General features: G+C 40.6%; 2 protein-coding genes across 6 annotated transcripts; one reads left to right on the top strand and one right to left on the bottom strand.

Annotated features, from left to right (window-relative positions):
* Window positions 1-788: 788 nt before the first annotated feature.
* Window positions 789-17,977, bottom strand: LOC105028919 (NACHT, LRR and PYD domains-containing protein 3). 5 transcript variants are annotated; one of them, XM_010901982.4, is made up of 9 exons: window positions 17,707-17,977; window positions 8,822-9,102; window positions 6,799-6,927; window positions 4,551-6,405; window positions 4,248-4,415; window positions 3,812-3,985; window positions 3,150-3,314; window positions 2,959-3,002; window positions 789-1,741 (listed from the first exon to the last, which is right to left on the bottom strand). In XM_010901982.4, exons 1-9 carry the CDS (start codon window positions 17,709-17,711, stop codon window positions 1,200-1,202), a joined length of 3,363 nt encoding a protein of 1,120 aa, XP_010900284.3. In that variant the 5' UTR covers window positions 17,712-17,977; the 3' UTR covers window positions 789-1,199. The 5 variants fall into 5 exon arrangements, with proteins under 5 accessions (XP_010900284.3, XP_019900761.2, XP_019900766.2 ...); XM_020045202.2 differs by having other exon boundaries at window positions 8,822-9,049; XM_020045207.2 differs by having other exon boundaries at window positions 8,822-9,044.
* A 147-nt stretch (window positions 17,978-18,124) lies between these two features.
* LOC105028934 (calcium-activated potassium channel subunit beta-3) lies at window positions 18,125-23,559 on the top strand. Its single transcript, XM_010902002.4, has 4 exons — window positions 18,125-19,336; window positions 19,852-20,055; window positions 20,305-20,476; window positions 21,979-23,559. Exons 1-4 carry the CDS (start codon window positions 19,251-19,253, stop codon window positions 22,363-22,365), a joined length of 849 nt encoding a protein of 282 aa, XP_010900304.3. The 5' UTR covers window positions 18,125-19,250; the 3' UTR covers window positions 22,366-23,559.
* The last annotated feature ends 11 nt before the right edge of the window (window positions 23,560-23,570 follow it).

Genomic DNA, 23,570 nt, shown 5'->3' with positions numbered 1-23,570 from the left:
ATACTGTCCTTTTTTTCTCCATGATTTTCTCGTCTTTTCACTTTATTGTCACCTATATTGATAGTTATTGTATCAATGTCATTCATGAATTAAAGACAAATTTCAACGTTGTTGTGCCATGAAATGAAATGGCTTTGGCAGTGTAAAGTTAATCTTCAGTCTTGCTAGAAATTGCTCAATTCTTATGACTATTCCAAGTAGTAAGTTAGATACTAGTAAGCCTATTACTGGCTAATAAGCTGTTAAAACGGCCAGTGGCAAAAGCTACTATTTGTGGTGGAGGTAAACTTAAGAAGAAACCTTAGTTTAACACAATGCTTAATGGTGTCTAGTGAAATATTCAACTTGGTATGATGTCAATGCATGACAAAATGATGTAATGTCGAGACGCAATACCAACATTCTGCAAAAGGAGAGGTTTTTGGCATAGTGGTTAAAGACACAGCCTCTCACATGGAAGACCCCGGTTCGAATCCAGAGAGGGCAACAACATTCATCACTTCCAATATTGGGCCGGCTGAACTAGACTTGCCTGGTTCCTTTTCAGTTTTTTTCATGTTTCCCAATCTGAACTTCATAAAGTTTAATTCGACTTTATTTTATTTTGGTGCTGTGTATGTGCTGTGTACATACGTGCTAATAGCATGCTGGCATGTTACTTTTTTAAAATGGTAAAAAAATATATATATATATATACCAAAAGATACAAAAATAAAAAAATAATTGTAAAAGGAAAGGGTTACCTGGTAATATGATGGTGAAATAAATACAAATAAAGCATCTGAGTCTTTTTTCAACAATTGGTTGTGACCTTTTATCTTTATTTCAGACATCGATGATGAAAGTGATTAAGTTAGTCTGGCCTGACTTCTGTGTTGCCAGGTGTGTTTTGTGTCACTTGTATTCAGTGTTCTTTCTGTAACCAGTAGAAACCGTTTCTGTCTTAGTATTTGTCTCAAAAAAAGATGCTGCAATCCAGGTGTAAGCACCTCCACAGAATATACCTCCCGTGTCACACTGATATGCTTCAGACCTTTCAGATTCCAATCCAGGTGTAAGCACCTCCACACAAAAAAAAAGAAATCGCAAAACTTCAGGAATCTCACGAAAAAACCTCCTACATGAACAGCCACCGACAAAAATAAGAACAATATTGTTGTTGTTATCATAGCAAAGTGCTTGGTTTGAGGCCAACGCTTTCACCTCAGAGTGACTGACGACCCACTCCCGACATAAAACCCTGGGTAGAGGGGCTCTGTGAACTTGGACTGGAAGGTGTGCAGGTGTGTGACAGTCTGCAACTTGTCCGAGGAGACTCTGCTGAAGGACAGGATGCCGGCTGACCAGTCCAGGTACACGCCCACTCTGTGGTAGGTGCAGGACTGGGCGGGGAACTCCTGGCCGTCGTTGTTGTGCCACGTCGTGTTGCTGTGATTGGAGCACTCCAGGCTCCACGACTTGCGATTGAATCCGAGCACACAGTCCTTGCGGCCTCCCGTCTTGCTGATGCCCTTGTATGCCACGCCAATGACGGCCCACTCCCCACACCACTCCGCCTCCCAGTAGCAGGGCCGGGGCCCGGACAGGCCCTCTCTACACAGCACCTGTTCACAGCTGCCGAACCTGTCCGGGTGATCGGGATAGCACTGCTTCTCGTCCACCCTCATCACCTTCCGGTTCTCCTTGGACAGGGAGAGGTGTTGGTGGGCTGTGTTGGGGTCCAGAGAAAGAGCACGGGCATCTGAACGAGAAACACGATTTTACTTCTGTGCCCCTGAGATTGTTCTAATGTTAATTAGAAAAGTTGTTCCCTGAGACCTGGAGACAAAATATTCGGTGATAACGAAATGTGCACCGTAGAAAGTTCAAGTTGACTTTCATTTCCTTAGTGCTGTCAGACCCGACGTGTTAAAAACATAATATAACTTCAAATGTTTAGCATTAAAATAAGATCACGCCGTTAATCGCATACTCATTTCTTCTACACACTGACCCATATAAGTAAGTGTTCCTCACCGAAACTTCCTGGAATACCAACATCCCTGTTTACCATTAATATAGCGTGCCAATGATATTGTCCAGGGACCTACTATATGACATCCATAGGATCATGCATCATCAAAATGTTGTGCCAAACCTTGTTTGGGTGAAATGAAAACATATGTAGATCAACTCCAACTATTAGTAAAGATTACATGGTAAATATGTCTTAGACCAGTGGTCCCCAATTCCGGAGTACCCCCGATAGCACACATTTCTGTTGTAGCTCTGGACAAGCACACCCAATTCAACTCAATGAGAGCCTGATAATTAGTTGTCAAGTTTAATCAGCTGTGCTTGGCTGGGGCTACAATGAAAATGATTACTGTTGGGGGTCCTTGAGGACCATAGTTGGGAACTGTATTTTAAATACATGAAAGCCCAACAGGTTCCTCAAGACCACGGCCAAAGACTTGACCTGGAGGCATTTTGCCAACACAAATAGGCAGCTATACCACCTACAAGATTACAAAAAGACTGCACACTGTCATTGATGCTAAAGGGGGCAATACACAGTATTAAGAACTAAGGGTATGTAGACTTTTGAACAGGGGTCAGTCAATTTTGTTTTTGTTGCCATGTTTTGTTTTATGATAGTGCCATTCTGTTATGACCTACAGTTGAATATGAATCCCATAAGAAATAAAAGACATGTGTTTTGCCTGCTCACTCATGTTTTCTTTACAAATGGTACATATATTACCAATTCTCCAAGGGTAAGCAAACTTTTGAGTACAGCTGTACATGTACAGCAGGGCATACTAGTATACTGATCTATTATCTAGTATACAGTATACTATCTAGTATCTAGTATACTGTGTTCTAGTTGGCCTTACACTACATTGCTAGGCCGATACATAAATACTGCATTCAATACTGACCGCTTGTCCCAGAATAAGACAATTTGTCAACACTCACATTTCATTTGCCCTGGAGCGATTTTGAAGTCTCCGGATCCCATGCTAAAGGAAAAGCAAATTAATAACTCATAGAAAAACACACAAAATAAATGCATGCAGGACTGCTAAACGTGTGTATAACATGTCTTGTATTATATGAGACCATATATTAGAGGTATGACATCACTGTGACAGAGATACAGAACATACTCAAGTTTCTCCAGTCTACAGTTTGGATCCTTCAGTCTCGCTGAAAGCAGATTCGCTCCTTCATAATTGTAGCTGAGGTCCAACTCTCTCAGGTGGGATGGGTTTGATCTCAAAGCTGAGGCCAGAGAAGCGCAACCTTTCTTTGCAACTCCACAGAATGACAACCTGCAGAACTTATGATGAGTTTACATCCACTAGTAGAGCGGGTCAATGTTTATATTCTTCACCTTTATGGAATTATTTTTGCCAGAGATGAAATGACAAATTCATGGTAATCTATCCACACACGTTTTAGTTGTGTGTGGCATGTTTTAATACATTCCAAAACTGGAATCAGCTGGAGCAGTGAGCTGTCCAATCACTGATATTCAAATTGCCATATTTTCCTCCCAGGCAATCCTGGGCCCCCCGTCAAAACCCAACCAGACATTAATTGATTGATTGATTGAAGAAGACGAGTCAATTATAGAAATAATGCGCGAACGTTGTACTCGCATCTAGACTAGCAAAAAAATGCTAGATGACAAAACCACTAGTCCTCATTTAATCACACAGAAAGCAGAGTACAAAGTACAGGAAGCTAAAATCCAGCTGACAAATTTGTCTGAATCTTTCCTTTATATACATTAAATGGACATTTTGATTATTACAGGAACACTGACCTCAGTTTCTCCAGTTTACAGAGCCGATTCTCAAGTCCAACAGAGATCAGCTCCGCTCCTGTATTCCGTAGGTCATTGTCACTCAAGTCCAGCTCTCTCAGGTTTGAAGATTCGGACTTAAGGACTGAGGCCAGAGTAGCGCAGCCTTTCTCTGTAATTCCGCAAAATGACAACCTACAGAACACGCATTTTAAATCCTTTAGTAATGAAAGATTAGCGACCCACAATTGTGATTATACATTTTAAATAATGAATTACTGATCGTGATGCTGAATATAATAAGTATAGCACCTTGAAAACACGTCTTTAATGACATTGTATGACCTACATGTGTATAAACACTCAGTTAGCAAATTTACATTAGGACATTTACTATTTGGCTGGGAGAATACATGTGAAAATGGAGCCGCATGTTAATTAATACAGCACAGCTAACCTCAGTGTTTCCAGTTTACATTGTGGACTCTCCAGTCCAGCAGAGAGCAGCCGCACTCCTGAATCCTTCAGGTTGTTGTCACTTAGGTCCAGCTCTTTTAGGCATGAGGTGTTGACAGCTAAGGCTAAAGCTTCACAGCATCTCTCTGTGAGGTTACATCCATTGAGCCTATGAAAGGTGTGAACAACTATTAATAATCACATTTATACAAATACGCAGAACTTCTGTCCACATGATTTGGAAAAAAATATAAAAACTTAGTAAACATGTACAGTCATGATTTCATTATTTTACAGTACTCACAGAGCTGTTCTGCAGGCTTTGACCACTGGCAGCAGTTTCAGAAGACCCTTCTCTGATCTGTTATATTTCTTTAAATCAAACACATCCAGCTCCTCTTCTGAAGTCAGCAACACAAAGACCAGAGCAGACCATTGTGTATTTGAGAGTTCTTCCCTGGAGACACTTCCTGTGCTAAGATAGTTTTGGATCTCCTCCACTAGAGAGTGGTCTTTTAGCTCATTCAGGCAGTGGAACAGATTTACGCACCTCTCTGGAGAGGGATTCCTTCTAATCTTCCGCTTGATGTACTTGACTGTTTTCTCCCAGCACCGTGAGCTACTGGCTGTGGTTCTTGTCTGTGTCAGTAGGCCACGTAAGTAAAACTGATTGGACTCCAGCGAGAGGCCCAGAAGGAAGCGAAGGAAGAGGTCCAGGTGTCCACTGTCACCCTTTAAGGCTTTATCCACTGCACTCTTGTAGAAAGAGGTGGCAGGGTTTTTGAACTTCATGAAAGGATTTCTGAAGACAGATTGGCCCTTGGTCAGTAGGTTTACCTTTCTGTTGCTGAAAGATAGAAAGACATACAATGCAGCCAGAAACTCCTGGATGCTCAGATGAATAAAGCAGTAGACTTTCTCCTGAAACGGCCCATAGTCCTCCCTGAAAATCTCAGTGAACACTCCCAGGCAGTCCAAATCTTGGACATCAATACCACACTCCAGAAGATCAGACTTATAGAAAATGAGGTTACCGGTTCTGAGCTGATGAAAAGCCAGCTTTCCCAGTGCCATGATTTTGTCTTCATCCCAGTTTGGATCTCCCTCACCCTTCTCAAGATATTTGTCATTCATCTGTTTGGCCTGAAACACCAGTAGTCCAATAAATAGTTGAGTTAAAGTCTTGGGGGTCTCACCCCCATCTGTCCTCAAAACGCGCTCCAAAACTGTAGCTGCAATCCAACAGAAGACTGGTATGTGGCACATAATGTAAAGACTCCTTGATGTCTTAATGTGCAAGATGATTCTGTTGGCCAGATTCTCATCTTCAAATCTCTTCCTGAAGTACCTCTCCTTCTGTGTGTCGTTGAATCCTCGCACCTCTGTTACCTGGTCGACACACCCCGACGGAATCTGATTGGCTGCTGCAGGTCTGGAGGTTATCCAGAGACGAGCCGAGGGAAGTAGATTGCCCTTGATGAGGTTTGTCAGCAGCACATCCACAGAGGTTAGCTTTGTGGGATCATCCCAGCTGTCAATCTTCTTGAAGTCGAGAGACAACCGACACTCATCTAGACCATCAAGTACAAACAGAAATGTGTACTTACTGTCTTTGTATTTTGTGCTTCCCAATTCATGTACTTTTTTAAAGACCTGTTTGAGGAACTCCTTTTCAATTACTTTTGCTTCTTTGATGCAGTCATGAATAAGATCCACTAAACTCATCTTCTTTTCCCTCATCAAATTCAGCTCTCGGAATGGCAGTGAAAATATAAATTGGATATCTTGATTTGCTTTTCCTTCAGCCCAGTCCAAAATGAACTTAAGTACAGAGAATGTTTTTCCAATGCCAGCAACTCCCTTAGTCAGCACAGTTCTGATAGGTTTGTCTTGTCCAGGCGAAAGTGTAAAGATGTCATTGCATTCAATCGGCGTCTCTTGTGTCGATGCTGGTTTCATGGATGCAATCTCAATCTGTCTTACCTCATGTTCATTATTGACCTCTCCACTCCTGCCCTCTGTGATGTAGAGTTCAGTGAAGATCTTATTGAGATTAGTTTTATTTCCCTGCCTAGCTACTCCTTCAAACACATGCTGAAGCTGCTTCAAGTTGTCTTTGAATTTACTTTGATACTTCTCAACGTCCATATATGAAGGACCTGACATTGGATACAAAACAAAGATTAAGGGTAATCAAAGTGTTGACAGTTCCTTTGATAATAAAAGGACAGAATCCTACTTAAGAGGTTTCAATGTGGCCTGGAGAAACTGCAATCCCTTTTTATATAAACAGGCACAAAAAAGTACTTAATCATCAATTAAAGTAACTGGGCCCTACAGAACAACATCCTGAAATATACCTTTTAATGAGACCCAAACTATTGGCTGATAGATTACCCTCAGGGTGAATAATCATCTGACATTAAGTTGTTAAATTCCCCATTTAATGTTACATTCTAGGAATCCAAAAGAGAACAAAACACTATAGTCTCCTTTAAATATGAATATCCTTAAGAACATCACACTGCAGTGTCCAATTTTACATTATGTACCATCATCTGTGGCATTCACAGCAGTAAGTATTGGGTCTTTAACATGGTCTTCAGTCTCAGGGTTGCTGGAGAAATGTAAAGAAGCATCTGGAACATCCTGAATGGGTATTATGGCTTGAAATTCACTTTCTGAAATGTAACCAAGACACAACAAAATAAATATTAATGGATTTATTGACATAAATATACACATATATATATACACACACACATAAATACACTCACCTAAAGGATTATTAGGAACACCTGCTCAATTTCTCATTAATGCAATTATCTAATCAACCAATCACATGGCAGTTGCTTCAATGCATTTAGGGGTGTGGTCCTGGTCAAGACAATCTCCTGAACTCCAAACTGAATGTCAGAATGGGAAAAAGAAAGGTGATTTAAGCAATTTTGAGCGTGGCATGGTTGTTGGTGCCAGGCGGGCTTGTCTGAGTATTTCACAATCTGCTCAGTTACTGGGATTTTCACGCACAACCATTTCTAGGGTTTACAAAGAATGGTGTGAGAAGGGAAAAACATCCAGTATGCGGCAGTCCTGTGGGCGAAAATGCCTTGTTGATGCTAGAGGTCAGAGGAGAATGGGCCGACTGATTCAAGCTGATAGAAGAGCAACTTTGACTGAAATAACCACTCGTTACAACCGAGGTATGCAGCAAAGCATTTGTGAAGCCACAACACGCACAACCTTGAGGCGTATGGGCTAAACAGCAGAAGACCCCACCGGGTACCACTCATCTCCACTACAAATAGGAAAAAGAGGCTACAATTTGCACGAGATTACCAAAATTGGACAGTTGAAGACTGGAAGAATGTTGCCTGGTCTGATGAGTCTCGATTTCTGTTGAGATATTCAGATGGTAGAGTCAGAATTTGGCATAAACAGAATGAGAACATGGACCCATCATGCCTTGTTACCACTGTGCAGGCTGGTGGTGGTGGTGTAATGGTGTGGGGGATGTTTTCTTGGCACACTTTAGGCCCCTTAGTGCCAATTGGGCATCGTTTAAATGCCATGGCCTACCTGAGCATTGTTTCTGACTATGTCCATCCCTTTATGACCACCATGTACCCATCCTCTGATGGCTACTTCCAGTAGGATAATGCACCATGTCACAAAGCTCGAATCATTTCAAATTGGTTTCTTGAACATGCCAATGAGTTCACTGTACTGAAATGGCCCCCACAGTCACCAGATCTCAACCCAATAGAGCATCTTTGGGATGTGGTGGAACGGGAGCTTCGTACCCTGGATGTGCATCCCAAAAATCTCCATCAACTGCAAGATGCTATCCTATCAATATGGGCCAACATTTCTAAAGAATGCTTTCAGTACCTTGTTGAATCAATGCCATGTAGAATGAAGGCAGTTCTGAAGGCGAAAGGGGGTCAAACACAGTATTAGTATGGTGTTCCTAATAATCCTTTAGGTGAGTGTATATATGTGTGTGGGTATAAAATATATAATTCTAAGTTTGTATAGGTATATAGTATGTGTTTATATAAACTGATGAGCCAAAACATTATGACCGCTCACAGGTGAAGCAAATAAAGTTGATCCTTTTCTAACAGGGGCAGATGTCAAGGTCTGGATAAATTAGATGGTAAGCCAACAATCCTATTCAACATGTTGGACGCAGGAGAATTAAGTAGGAGTAAAGACTTGAGCGACATTGAAACCTTTGACTGGTGTACAGTACCAGTCAAAGGTCTGAACATGCTTACCCATTCAATCAGTATATTAAAATGTACATATATATGCAACACAAAAACATACACAGCTCCGGAGATAATTAAAAGACTACTGCACCTTTTTCTTTCCTTTCCAAAAAAGTTAAAAATGAAAGTTTTGAGTGAGCAACAGAAGGGTTAAAATTAAGAGACCACTGCAAACTGAACGCTTCTGTTCCTCACTCGAAACTTTCCTTTTTAGCTTTTTTGGAAAGAAAAAGGTGCAGTGGTCTCTTTTCCGGAGCTGCAGTTTGAATCCGGAATTTTTTATATTTTCATTCTTACGTACCAGCAAGATCGTTCCGTTTCATTTTCTCCAGAATATGGTGTGAGATCTTAAGAGAGACAGATTTCCCATAGGTCTGCACCATCTGGTCCACAGTGTCCTCTCTTTTAGCATTTTCAAGTCTACAAACTGGGAGTGGAGCTGAACCATCCAAAACAGGTTGCTTTAGGTACCACTGAAATGTCTTCAACTCCTCATTTGTCAGTTGCTCCAGAACAGCTAGCAGCTGCTCTGAAACAGATGTGGATGCATGTGACGATGAGGCCGACATAGATCCCTTGACACTGGTAAACAACAGAACAGGTCGATTTTTAGTAATAGATTTAAGCCACATCATAAGTTAAAGGTATTCACTATCCGGTTATATACAGTGCAGTCCATAATTATTTGGCAACACAGACTTTCAACTCCCTCCAATGATTTTCTGTGGGGTTGAGATCTGGTGACTGGCTAGGCCACTCCAGGACCTTGAGATGCTTCTTACAGAGCCATTCCTTAGTTGCCCTGGCTATGTGTTTCGGGTTGTTGTCATGCTGGAAGACCCAGCCACGACCCATCTTCAGACCTGAACCCAATAGAAAATCTTTGGAGGGAGCTGGAAGTCCATATTTCCCAGCGACAGCCCCGAAACCTGAAGGATCTGGAGAAGGTCTTTATAGAGGAATGGGCCAAAATCCCTGCTGCAGTGTGTGCAAACCTGGTCAAGAACTACAGGAAACAAATGATCTCTGTAATTGCAAATAAAAGTTTTCTGTACCAAATATTAAGTTATGCTTTTCTGATGTATCAAATACTTATGTCATGCAATAAAATGCAAATGAATTACTTAAAGATCATACAAGGTGATTTTCTGGATTTTTGTTTTAGATTCCGTCACTCACAGTTGAAGAGTACCTATGATAAAAAATTACAGACTTCTACATGCTCTGTAAGTGGGAAAACCTGCAAAATTGGCAGTGTATATAATGGATTGGCAGTGTATATAATACTTGTTACTGTATATAATGGATTTGCAAATAAATATGATTATATTATATTAATTTGTCCAATTACTTTTGGTCCCCAAACATTTTGGGGGATTGTATGTATAAAAAGGGTTGTAATTCCATCATTGTTCACAGTCTGTGGATGTAAATTCCCTCAATTTAAAGCTGAACCACTTTAACCAAAATAACTAAGAGTTTAGAGCCAAAATAACAAAAATGGTGTCACTGTCCAGATAATTAAGGACTTTAAATGTTGTACAGCATGTGAGTCAAACTGGTTCCAGTGTCTGCGGGTTTTTGGTTTTTCCTATAAATTGGTTCCCAGTTCACACCTACACAACCAGGTGAGGGTAGAAACGAACAAATTAGTGACGTAATTAGTCAATCAAGTACAAGGTGAGAGTGAAAACCTGCAGACACTCTGCTCTCCATTTGACACCTGTGCTGTACAGCACATGTCCATTGATTCATTCCCGCCATTAGTGAAGCTGTGTTATCTATTGTTTAGTTCATATGAGTTGACAACTCAAAAAGGAATATACACTACAGTTCAAAAGTTTGGGGTCACTTAGAAATGTCCATGTTTTTAAAAGCAATTTTTTTGATCAACTGATCAGAAATACAGTGTAGACATTGTTCATTTTGTAAATGACTATTGTAGAGCTGATTGCTTTATGGAATATCTACATAGGCGTACAGAGGCCCATTATTAACAACCAGTGTTCCAACAGCACGTTTTGTTTGCTAATCCAAGTTTATCATTTTAAAAGGCTAATTGATCGTTACAAAACCCTTTTGCAATTATTTAAGCACAACTAAAAACTGTTGTGCTGATTTAAGAAGCAATAAAAATGGCCTTCTTTTGACTAGTCGAGTATCTAGAGAACAAACAATTGTGGGTTTGATAACAAAATGGCCAGAATCAAAGAACTTTCTTCTAAAACTCATTAGTCTCTTCTTGTTCTGAGAAATGAAGGCCATTTCATGTGAGAAATTCCCAAGAAACGGAAGATCTCATACAACGCCGTGTTCTACTCCCTTCACAGAAAAGCACAAACTGTCTCCAATCAGAATAGAAAGAGGAGCGGGAGGCCCCGGTGCGCAACTGAGCAAGAGGACAAATACATTAGAGTGCCTAGTTTGAGAAGCGGACGCCTCACATGCCCTCAACTGGCTGCTTCGTTTAATAGTTCCTGCAAAACACACAGCCTAAACATCAACAGTGAAGAGGCGGCTCCCGGATGATGTCCTACTAGGCAGAGTTGCAAATTAAATGTCACGTCCTGTCAGTGAGATCCAACACGCTCTTGCCTCGCTTGGCTCACAGAAACTCATTTTGTTGTTTATTGCCCTCACCTGTTTCCCTAATCACTGGTCCCAATAAAACAAAATGATAATGTTTACCCTCCCCTGGATTCAAACCCGGGTCTCTCACGTAAGAAGCTGTACCTTTAAACACTACACTAGGGCGCCATACAGCTACCATGATTTCAACATCAGATAATTTTGCCAGGCATTAATAGGGTCATTGACAAATAAGGTTTTTAAAAATGTGTTTTTAAAATAGTCTTTAATTTGGAAGAGTGTGTTTAAGTCTTAATGGTTGCACAACATTTACAGGGGTTTTGATACATTTTTACACTGTATTGGCAATTTCAATGATGTCCGGTGCCACAACCATAAGTTTCAACAACGGAAAACACACTTCCTTATGAGTAGACATTAATAACAAAAGTGGGTTTGTTTATGAGTGTCTACCTTGCCTAACAAATTATTATTTTGTAGTTGAGCTTGGTATTAAAACAAACTATTGCATCATTTATTGTAGGTGGTGGGGTCATTTGGTTTACCAACATCCAACTTTACATTTAAAATGTGAATAAATACTTAACAAATTTAAAAAGTATATTTTTTATAGAATAATTGTGTACATCACATTTTCCAACCTTATGTTCACTTTAATCTACTATTTCTTGTTTTAAAGAAGTATTTTACCTGGTTGCACCACCTGACAATGCGTTTGCGCCACCTGACAAGATTCATAATGACAAGACATTTGTTGAAAAATTGCATTTTAATTACAATACAGAATAAGACAATCACAGCTGTCTTTTTTAACAGTCTGTTAAAGTACAATTGGTAAAGATAAATGGACTGATAACCAGTTTTGTAAGTAACCCGTATCAAACTGATCACAAACAGCATTGTTTGGGCAACATTACATGACAGAAATGACACTTCATATTCGGTAGAAACTGAATAGGCTACAATTAATAGAATTGACTAATTAATTAAATTTTACTGTAGTTGAATGACTGCTTATGTCCACTGAAAGTCTGTATTTTAAATTCATGTAAATTCATCAAAAGTACTGGGAATTTAAAACATGAATCCCCTCAAATAGTAACAGGATTGCAAAATTTAACTTACACAAGAAAAACATGGATAATCATAACAACAAACAACAATAAAGCTTTTCTTAACAAGACATTCTGAAATGTTTAACAGCGATCGTTTTGTGACCGGCGCGGGACTAGGCACCTATCTACGCTACTCAGGCTCTATGCGCCCGATGTGTTTTCACTGTCATTTCTTATTTTTAGGTGCATCTACTGAAGCTGGCCCAGTCTGCATGGGTAAGTTGTGTGCGCCGTGAATTAAGAGGCTCTGGTTCTGATATCACTTGGAGAACATTGGTTAGGTAGTAATATATCAGGTCTGCAGGATGGGGCCAAGTAAACACATTTTAATTGCCCAAACAGCTGCATGCAGCTGACCTCAATCTCCTCATCAACCACCTGAAGAACCTGCCCCACCAATGGCTGCTCCTCATATTTCACCAAAACAAACTTTCCAAAGAGCTCTGGATCCTGGACTCTTGCCTCCGCCCTTCTTGTTGGAAAGCTGACCATGGTGGCGTTATGAGGAGATTCCTCCTCATTCACAGATGAGGAGCCTGCTGCAGAAACAGGAGAGTTCTGGGTGCAGTGTTTTTCCTGGTTCTGATGAGATCATCTGGTGTACAACATCAGGAACAGCTTCGTCAAATCTTCTGATGTCCTCCTCACACACCCAGAAGAACTTTACTTCACTTGATTGCTGTCTCTCCATTAAAAATCTGTAAAGATCATCAGGGGTTTGAATGTCTGCTCCCCTGTTGACAGAAGAGTCAGCAATCCTTTTAACAGCACCCCCAACCCCATCTGGTGCGCCTTTCCCATGAGACCTCTCAGTTCCAAGTGACCTGATTGAATCCTGAAAGGAAGGGGATGGTGCTCAGCAGGTAAAAGTTATTTTTGTTACCTGTACTGAGTGACCGGTCCGTCGCTCATCACATGGAGAGTAGTAGGATGTGGGTTCCGACTGCCCAGCACATCTTTTATCACAGGCTCAAGGTGGGCCCACACAGCACTCTCATCATGCCGGAGGCACCCAGAGATACTTGCATAGGACCGCACACCAGCAGAGGTGTAGGCAACACAGGAGTGGACAGTGGCCTGCCTTCTCTTACCACCAAAGTGAAAAGCCTGCAATTCTCTGTTCAGTTTGCAGGACCATGTCATCCTCTCTCAGGCTTTCCTTTAATACCCTGCACTCTTTGGTCTGGTGAAGCCAATTGAAGTGGTGTTTTGCAATTAAAACTTGCGATTAAAAACTTCAAACAAATCAGTGAAAGTGCCCTTCTGGTTCTCTTTGATGACGTTCATAAAGGTCCTCTGCTCTTCTGGGACAGGTTATCTTACCCATTGAGACAACATCCCCATCTCTTCTGTCTGGAGTTTTGAAACTTCCACTTCATCATAGCAGCATTTTGCACAGGCTCTGTACATGCAGGCCTTGTCGTCTGGACTGCACACAATTGCGGACAACAGCTGATAGACACTGGTTGCTTTCAGGAGACCTTTCTGCTGCAGTTTTTCAGGTTTGACATTCTCATGGTCCATGCAGGCACATGTGTTCCTGTCAGATGTTTTTGGCTGAGTCACATAGAAAGGACAATATCTGACAAACTGTCAGTAAGAGAGCCTGTGGGACCTTTCCATTTCAGAACTAATTGAAAAATGGAGTTCAGCTAGGGGTTTAACGAGAACACGTCTCTGCTGTTTTTTTTCCCTGGCAGCAAGCAACTGTTCTCAACATGACAGAGGAACTCCACAACTTTTTCTTTCCTTTCTGCAGCCAGTTTCTTTGCACCCCTGTGTCCTGTCGTAGATTTAGCATTTTCCTGTCTCCTGGTTTGTCTATCCTGAACAAATCTTATACCCACCAGAAATGTCTTATTATTGGCTTACGGAAGATTGTAGACAGCGAAGTTTTTGTCTGTCCTCAACAAGTCCTAGGGCATAATGTGTTTTGAATGTGACGGGAGTCCTATGCGGGATCTGTTGTTCCGTTGTCCGCGTCATTAACCACTACGCTGTTTAACATGAGTCATTCATTCATCTAGGCCGGCTAAGCTTACGCGGTCAAGCAAAAAAAAGACCAGCACCCCCGAGTCGCCTCTTCACTGTTGACACTGAAACAGGTGTTGATACAATAATTGTTTACTTGGTAATAATGGGTAATCTACAATAAATGAGCCATATTCATCAAAATCAGAGCCGCTGGCAAATGTGTGGCGAGCTGGCATTAGCCAGCGCCGCCCCACCACTTTCAACACCTGCGTGAAGTTGGCCCCCCCACCAACGCAAAACGTCGTCAAACTATACTCGTTTGTTTGTGCTCCGTTTGTGCTGGTTTGTGCTGTAAACATTTTCGTTTGTGCTGCTTCCGTTTTTTAGATATTAACATAATATTTTTAGGTCAATCTGAGGTCAACCAGCCCCTCCCCCCCATTCTCCAAATTCACCCAAAATAGTCTCGATCGTTTGTGCTTCGTTTGTGCTGGTTTGTGCCGGTAAAAGTTTCGTTTGTGCTGCGTTGGGTTTTAAAATATTCGACATTGAATTATAGACGATTACGTCACCAGCCCCCCCACATGCTCCAAATTCACCCAAAATAGTATCGATCGTTTGTGCTTCGTTTGTGCTGGTAAAAGTTTCGTTTGTGCCGCGTTGGGTTTTAAAATATCAGAAATGTAATCAAATTAATATTTAGGCCTATAGGCTACAAACAAGGCTCACTGAATAAAATAGATTCATCAATGGTCACAAGATCAAAAATAGTCAGACAGCTCTGTATTTTGGTTTGTAGTTAGTCAGTAGCCTATAGCCTATGAGCATTTTATTTCGGTTTTGTCTATTCAATCTCTAAAATGTTAGATGCTAATAAAGATGATTTAATAGAACATCATGCAATTATAAGGTTTTTTGTAGTCCTGTAGTGTTTAATAAAAACGTAATGTTTTTCTTTTATTAGGCCTATGTCACTCTTATCTTCTGCTACTCTATGAGCAAAATGGATTTGTGCGCGTGTGCCATCAAGTCGTAGTTTAAATGTAACTTCAGCATTTTTGGGCAAGAAAACAGCTAAACTATCCTCGAGGTGAGCACACTTTTAAAGTAGAATTGACGAAGACGTTCTGTCATCACATAATTTGTTCAATAAACAATTATCCTCACTTCAGTGTCTTGTGATTGTATTTTATTTTTACGAGTCTCATCTGCTACACTCCACTCCCACCGCAAGTGACACTTCCATTCAAGAATGCTCTTGTATAAAATTGTGTAGAGTTAGTGGAGAAAAGGTCGATATAAATCAAACTACAAAAGTCGTTACTAATCCAAATTTCTGAACAATGTAAGTATACATTGTTTTAAAACTGTCTGTTACAATACTAGTAACTGCAAGAATATTGTACAACTTTCAAGAGAACTAACCTTGTTATTGAACAGAAACCTCAATAATAACACTTCTATTACTAATTTAGCTATGAAGTGCTATTTACAGTTGCACAAAGTTTCATTTTAGTATTAAAAAACGACCATGGGTGCAACTGTATTTAACATTTCATAGCTAAATTAGTGATAGTGTTAGCAATGAATTTTCAGTTCAATAAAAAATGACAATCTAGGGGTGAACATTACCATATTGGTCCTAATATAAGATATATTATCCATCTACATTATCTTTACTATATTATATGATCATTATATTCAGACCAATACAGTAATATATTAAAACAAATGTATGCTGTACATTATATTTTTTGGAATCAGAATAATTGAGGGTAATTATGTTTTGCTTACGCCAGATGCCCAAGAAACCAGCAGTCGACAGGGATTCCATTTTCACAGTCCTGTGTTCATCAAAAGAGACACAAACCAGCACAAACGTAGCACAAACGATCGAGACTATTTTGGGTGAATTTGGAGCATGTGGGGGGGCTGGTGACGTAATCGTCTATAATTCAATGTCGAATATTTTAAAACCCAACGCAGCACAAACGAAACTTTTACCCGCACAAATGAGCACAAACGATCGAGACTATTTTGGGTGAATTTGGAGAATGTGGGGGGGCTGGTTGACCTCAGATTGATCTAAAAATATTTTGTTAATATCTAAAAAACGGAAGCAGCACAAACGAAACTTTTTACAGCACAAACCAGCACAAACGGAGCACAAACGAACGAGCATAGTTTGACGAAGTTTTGCGTTGGTGGGGGGCCAACTTCACGCAGGTACTTTAAACGCAGCGGAGTATCGAGGGCATTCAATGTATCTACTATTACAAATGTAAAAAAAACGTTTTGCAACGAAAATGTTTTACTTGGATTTTTTGCAATTGAACAAGTTGATAAAACGCTTCTCCAAATTTCACCCCGTAAACTCTGTTGAATATAACGCAGTACCTCAAACGCTGACTGCAACAGGTGAATGCACCTGTCAGTCACAGGGATCTCCTACCGACAGCCAACTCGGCCGCGGAGGCAGAGCGTCTCTCAACAACTCATTGCTGAGTAACGCAGGTAATCGTTTAAATCGAGTCATTGCAGATGGTTACTAGCTACTTTTTTTGCTCACGCTCCCCTATCGCCTGCCTCCTTCTCAGGTGAAAACGCAGTGTGTGGAAATGTTATCAGTTGGTATGTTGGTATGTTGGTATGTAAAATTCCCTTAACTTGTCCCCATCACAATACAATGATGATATCCATAACTGACAAAACGGCTATTGTTAAATATAGTAGCCTGTATTTTGTGGCCTTATATTACATTATTCATTAGCTAGATAAGTATTATTATTTTAAGCTCACTGATTACATGTTTGCCACAGGAAAAAGACACGATCTGCTGCTCCTTCACAAGGCCAAGGGGGACACGAATTAAGTCAGTTTGTTCATTTGAGACTGGTGACGTGGGGTTGTTACGTAGCCATTTGTAAACCTTTCAAAACCTATAGCTACCTAAATATTCGTCTACACGGAAAATGTAAATAATTTTGTTCAAACATAAAAGATGGATGACGACTAATTCACTAGGATAAGTATCTAATGATTTCTAGTGCCAACAAAATTCTTTCAGACAGCCATCGTGAAAAGCAGACATGGTGAAACCTAGCTATAGAAACGAGTAGGAATGAGGAAGAGTGCGATACATTGACGTGATTCAATAGACTCTGATGTATGGAATGGGAATATCATTTTATAAACACCTTTTTGAAGTGAGCTGTTGATCAATTTAATAATTGGATATACAACATTTTATACTCATCTATACTTGTTACATGCCTTGTCCATCTGGATTAGTGTGTACTGAGCTACTCAAATGTATGTGAATGTTTACAATTATATTTCGTCAACTAGGCATATAATTAGGACACAACACAAGTTTACCTCACAATGTAAGGGAAAAAAATGTGGTCTCTGAGAAATGCCCCGATATGTCCTAAATTTTGCCCCACCACTTTTGGACTTGTGGTGCCACCTCTGATCAAAATAATCTTAAGTAGTCAGTTGTACTCACTTCATTGTGTCTTCTCTTCAAAGCAGAGTCTGCTGTGTCTTCTTGCCTTATCTTCACATTTTACCCAGAACGGAAACCAAAATCAGGAAGCAAACTTATCGTCAGTGTTTTTTTCTTCTTCAGTTTGTACGTTTCAGCTACCTTTTTCTGAACGTTTTTTTGAGTACAAACCAAAAAAGTCCCATATTTTTTAACTAAGCTGACAGAGAATATATTGTCATTTAAAGGAGCGGTCTGAGTCATCCTTTCTATGCAGTGGAGTTTCTGTTCTTATTTAGAGTAAAATAGTTAATAGCATTCCAAAAAATAATGCCCATTTACTTAAAAAAACAGAAACATTCATGTTGAGAATTTTTTATTCTTTACAATTATGATTTATAATTGAACACTTTTGATGATTCTGCCATGTACAAGGTGTTACTCATCAAATTTATTAAGCAAATAAATTTAAGGCATAAATTAATGAAATAGTAAGCCTTCATTATTTTGGAATCCTAGTTAAAATCTCTCTCATCAAAAATGTGTTTTCCTTGAATATTGTATGTATATTTGGCACTTTGTTTGTGTCCCTGAAATCAATTTCCACCCTGTATAGTAGTTCACCTTTAAAAGGGTTATTTGTACAATATGACCAGAAGCCCTCTGAAATTAATGTCTTAAATTGATGCTGAAATATTTTATTCAACAAAATTGTTCCATGTGCCATTGACATTTTCAATTGAATGTTTTCTGATTTTAAGTATGATTCAGGAGTTTGACCATTACGTCTTTCTTACAGTCAAACATGAAATTCTTACATTGTAAGAATGTAAGAAAAAATTACACTATTTAAAAAGAATTGCAAGAATTCTCAGGTCCAAATGGCACCAAATGGTAGGAATGACCCATCTGGGCGAAATAAGGGTTAACTGCTTTGCTCAGGGCAGTTTTTTCAGGTGAGGTTTTTCACTATGGGATTCAACTCAGTAGCTCTGGGGTTTAACCTAGCAACCTTCCAGTTAATGGTCAGATGTCGAATCGCTTGGCCACCTGCTACCCATGCATGACTGAAGTGAATTTGCATAATCCTCTATCCATAACATGAGCTCATCATGGACAACAAGGTGTGGTAGCTGCAAGCAAGGCTCCAATGGGAGATTATTAGCAATTTACCTGGCAGGGACTGTTTCTATAGAAACACCTGTGGAGGAGGGGGCCTTCCAGCCTTGAGAAGTGGCAAACAGGAAATTACCTCAAGGATATCCCTTCAGTACATAGAGCCATCATAACACAGTCGTCACGCTGAGGAAGAGATGAATAACATATAGGATCATTGGAAACAATACTACGGAATTTTTCAAACTTATTTGCTGAGGACCGATCAGATACTTTGGGGGAATCTTGAATTACAGGTAACATTTAAGAACAGACAAAATAAGACAGTTAACTATCTCAGGGAACGCTAAGCATCACCCAAGGGATAAGAGCTGGTTGGGCAATCGGAGGATGACAAACACTGAGGTTACCAGGCTACATGAAGTTGCTGGTGTGTTTGAGGAGCAGAGATGCTCTTAAACACGGCGTCCCCTCGGAGGTCTTTTAGCGTCCCCATTAATATGAACCTGCAGGGTGCTCGAAGGCGACCAACACGGTAAGTTCCCAGGTCAGTATCTGAGGTCATGCATATATCCAAAGGGAACACAAACAGGTCCGGGACCAGGTTAGTAACGTTTTTGAATGGGTGTAAATTAGCAGAAGCTGATATTGGGTGAGAGATACTGTACATCCAAGCTTCCTTTTTGAAAAATTATTTTCAGGTAGGCTACTTACAGAAACATTGTGAAAGGTTGAGATGTTCTGGTTGAAAACAAAAAAGTGTGACTCTAACCCACAGTGCAGGAATAATAAGTACATTCCTGGAAAGCACACAAGGGCCCTCTCTGTCTGTTCTTTCTGCTGTGAACGCTCCCTTCACATCCCTTACAAGTGAACCTAAAAAGATCACAGTGTACATATTTCTCTGTTATTCTTTTCAACACTCCAACGAATAAGAGTAGAGTGCATCAAAAACTGCGCGCGCGCGTGTGTGTGTGTATGTGTGTGCTGCAACTGGAAGGGTTTTTGTGTTACTAATCAAAGTGACGTTTTTGTTCGCATACGACACAGGGAGATCTTCCACCCGGTAGCGGCGCACGAGCCAGTGTGGCGTAGGGGAGGGGGCGGGCGCGAAGGCGAGAGGGCCAAGGCCCAAGTGACCGTGTCTAGCGTGGGGGAGGACAGAGCTGTACTCCTTGGTTTTGCCATGATGTCCTTCTCCGTGCTCATGTACTTCCTGGTGGGAATCACTCTGGTCAAACCGCACCTGAGCAGGTAAAGACGTCATTTCCCGCCTGTGTTCATCATCGAGACAAGGCACTTTGTCAATAACAACTCAGCAGGAGGTAAATTCTCTACGGTTCCCGAACAATCTGAAGGGCGCAATGGTGCTTTTTTTTCCACACTAAGATCGTAGCATTTTTTTTTGTAAGCCTTATCGTATTACAATTATCTAAGTAATTCATTACACAATGCAACAATGTAAAATAGCTCATCAGCTCATTGCCACGATGGTGGTTTTAGTGACTGGAACCAGGAGGCCAGCTGCATCCTGGTCCGGGTCTACGTTCTGGACGAGTGGGCAGACTGCCGCGGAGCGAGCACTGTCCCGTGCCTCAAGGTTTTGGTCAACTTCAGTACCTCCGAGCAGGTTCGTCTGCACTATGACGAAGAGTCCGTGCTCCTCAACAACGAGGTAATGTAAGACTAATTGTCACTCATGATATTGTCGTTTTTTTAATTGTTATTGTTATGAATTAATAAACGCGTATGTCTATCAAGTGGGCGTAGTTAGCGTCACAAACCGTTGAGAATCGTTAACATGTTGCTGCCTTAACATGTAGGCCTAATGTCAATCCACCCATTCCATCTACACGAAATTGCCCAATCTCTTTTAAAGAAACATTAGAAATAATTTATTGTAAGCAATATTCAAATCTATCTGAGTAATAGTAACACTTTTGCTGAAAAAGAAAACTTGACCCCAGGAGCAGCTTTTATGTCTGACTGATATGGATTTTGAAATACAAAATGGACACATGCCTGTCTAAAGATGGAAAACCTGACTTAGATTGGCTTCCCGAGAGATGTAGAGTTTTTCTGAATGGTCCAGTCAGCATACTGACTTAAAATCCTGAAGAATCTGAGATGAGTTTGGGATTTTGCCACCAATCAATAATTCCCACTTTGGTAGAGTATTAATTTGAATGATTCACTACTGTAATGGCCTTCAATGTGGTCCTACTAAGTAATAATGTTACTCTAGGGCGTAAAGACATGCAATCACGTCCTCATTTTGTGCTTGTCCGTATTAGGAACATCTGTCATCGGATGCAATGTAATCTCAGGGGACTTCGTAGACCATTTTACATAAATCCATGTCACCCAATTTCGTATGATATGTTACATTAGGTAACATTACAGTGTGCTACCAAAATGTATAATACATTACGAATTTGCTAAAACATACATCTTACGAACGCTATTAAAAGGTCTAAAATGATGCAAACATCAGACAGACATATCATATTTTACGACTCTGCGAATTTGCACAAAACAAATGAGCCGCGTTTGGAACCGGCAACATTTCGGCTCTGAAGGCTGGCGCCCTACCCCAACTCCACACAGGGTATGTGGATAGCAAGGAACAAGTAGCAGTCTTGCCAAGGTCGCTACATTATGTAATAAATGCATTTTAATGTTACAGTTAGGTTAATGTTATGTTTCACAGCACTGGGATCCAGGTTAGTGTTTGGGTTAAGGTTTGGGTTATGGTTAGAAAGAATAGAAAAATCACTTCACATTTTGATGTTGTAACACCATTACCCACCTCCTTTCATAGCAAATTACTGTCTGGAGCAGTGGGTAGACAAGCAGTCTGCAGTGCGAAAAGGCTCTGGTTTGAAACATAGCCTACAATTTTAATTTTTTTACTTATTACTCTAACTTTACTTGACCTAATGTAATATATCTTGTGAATTTGGCTGTTAAACATTTACGTAAAATAGTCTGCGTAGTGCCCCGAGACCAGGTTGCAACATCTGCAGTAGGTTGTATAGATTTGTAAGAATAACAATATAAGTAATCCCTTTTTATATATTTTAAGGGTGCAAAATGTAAAAGACTTTTGCTAGCGTTTGTACTTCAGACTCAAAATTAACAACAAATTAACGACATTTGTCCCCTTTTTCATTGCAGTGTTTCTACATACCGAAATGTCAGCAAGACAGGAAGGCTCTGGTGGACGAAGTTCAGAAAATCAAAGATGTTCTGGCGGAAACACGAGGCAGTGCGTTGCGTTGTCTCTGGGAGCCCGCGAAGTACCCGGATGATGCCATCTTGAAGAGGAAGTACACGCTGGGCCTGGCCCTGTGGTCTTTGCTATGGCCCAGCCTGATGCTGGCCGGTGGAGCTCTGCTGGTGGGCCTGGTGAAGCTGAACCAGGGACTGGCACACCTCTGCACGGAGCTGGGAAAGGAGGCCAGCGATGGTGGGCCGACCGCAACCGCCAACACCCGGGGGAAACTCTACCAGCTCCTGGGGTGGTCCGGCGCCGGACCCACTCGAGGAGGACTTACTGAGTGAAGCGATGTCGGACGGTGATAATTTCAGAGTTGGACATCGAAACGTAGCTAGAGAGGTCAGGAACACGTGTGTTTTGATTTCCGATACTGTTTTTATCAACGTATGACACTGAGTAGGTGATCCTTGGTGTGTGAAGGAAGTCAATGGGACCGATGCAGTGAGACATGGAAGAAGAAAAAATATTATACTGTCATCTACTTTTTTTTTTACTCATAGCTGGTACCCGAACACTTTGAATGCTCTGTAGCCATGTGCCTGGGAACAGGGTTACAGTAGATCTTGTCACAAAGAATGTGTCAGGTGCTGTAACCATATAGGATTGTTTTGTATTATTTTGTATTGTTATGACATGATAAACAAAGAACGAAATGATTAGAAATTACATTTGTTAGTTCTCCAAATTATAAAATGAATTGGAAAGCCACTCACTTTTGGCTCTGACTTCCAGCACTGTCTAAAGTGCAGACTGTGAGGTTTGAGGGTATTTTCACCCATATTAGATGAACCACTAAGAAATGATTAAATTTTTTTGTATGTAATAAAAGTATATTGAGAAGGCAAGCGCTTCAGAGCTCAGCTATCACAAATTGCCTGATAGACAAAGGAGGACCTTTACAGTGGAAAGAAAAAAAAAAGACAGATCAGATTTCCGCTTGCAATGCAGCTTTTGTTGCTCGGAACGCACAGTTTCAATTCCTGAATTTGGACAATGCTAATAATGCTAATTCCAGACTGGGACAGAGGTGAACAACAGCTTGTTTAGAAAAATGACTCCATGGGCCTTCAAGAACAACTCAAGGTGTGTTATGCAACCCAAATATAAATCTAGGACGAGCTATCCCTTTGACTGTCCAAATCAACCACCCTATGTGCCTTTCACAAGCTGAAGACTGAAGGGGGAAAAAGGTCAAAAAACAAGCAGTAATGGGAGACGGCTGCAGTGCAGGCCTGGCAGAGCAGAAATATTCAGCATTCTGGTCTACATCGTAGGCAGACTCCAGCCATCGTTGCATGCAATGAATATGCATGGAAAGTACTAGATATGACCACTTTATTGCACGTTAAGGTGATCTATCTGGTTCCGGCACCCAAAAATGGTGCTGTATGCGAAACATGCTGTAATTGCAAAAATGCTTTATGCGGCACATATGACAGCCTTAAAGATTACATTCCGCAACTTAGTCCAATTTGTGATTGCTTTAAAA

This window comes from Esox lucius, chromosome 3, assembly GCF_011004845.1.
Source record: "Esox lucius isolate fEsoLuc1 chromosome 3, fEsoLuc1.pri, whole genome shotgun sequence".
NCBI classification, from domain to species: Eukaryota; Metazoa; Chordata; class Actinopteri; order Esociformes; family Esocidae; genus Esox; species Esox lucius.
This window is presented reverse-complemented; position numbering and strand designations above follow the sequence as displayed.

Excerpts from the sequence above, each read along its gene's own strand:
- LOC105028919 (XM_010901982.4), bottom strand. Across the intron at positions 3,315-3,811 it reads TGTAAACTGGAGAAACTGAG|GTTGTCATTCTGTGGAGTTG; the intron begins GTCAGTGTTCCT and ends TAAGTTCTGCAG. Across the intron at positions 3,003-3,149 it reads TGTAGACTGGAGAAACTTGA|CATGGGATCCGGAGACTTCA; the intron begins GTATGTTCTGTA and ends CTTTTCCTTTAG.
- LOC105028934 (XM_010902002.4), top strand. The coding sequence starts at position 19,251 with ATGCTCTTAAACACGGCGTCCCCTCGGAGGTCTTTTAGCGTCCCCATT. Across the intron at positions 19,337-19,851 it reads GCTCGAAGGCGACCAACACG|GGAGATCTTCCACCCGGTAG; the intron begins GTAAGTTCCCAG and ends CATACGACACAG. Across the intron at positions 20,056-20,304 it reads GTCAAACCGCACCTGAGCAG|TGACTGGAACCAGGAGGCCA; the intron begins GTAAAGACGTCA and ends TGGTGGTTTTAG.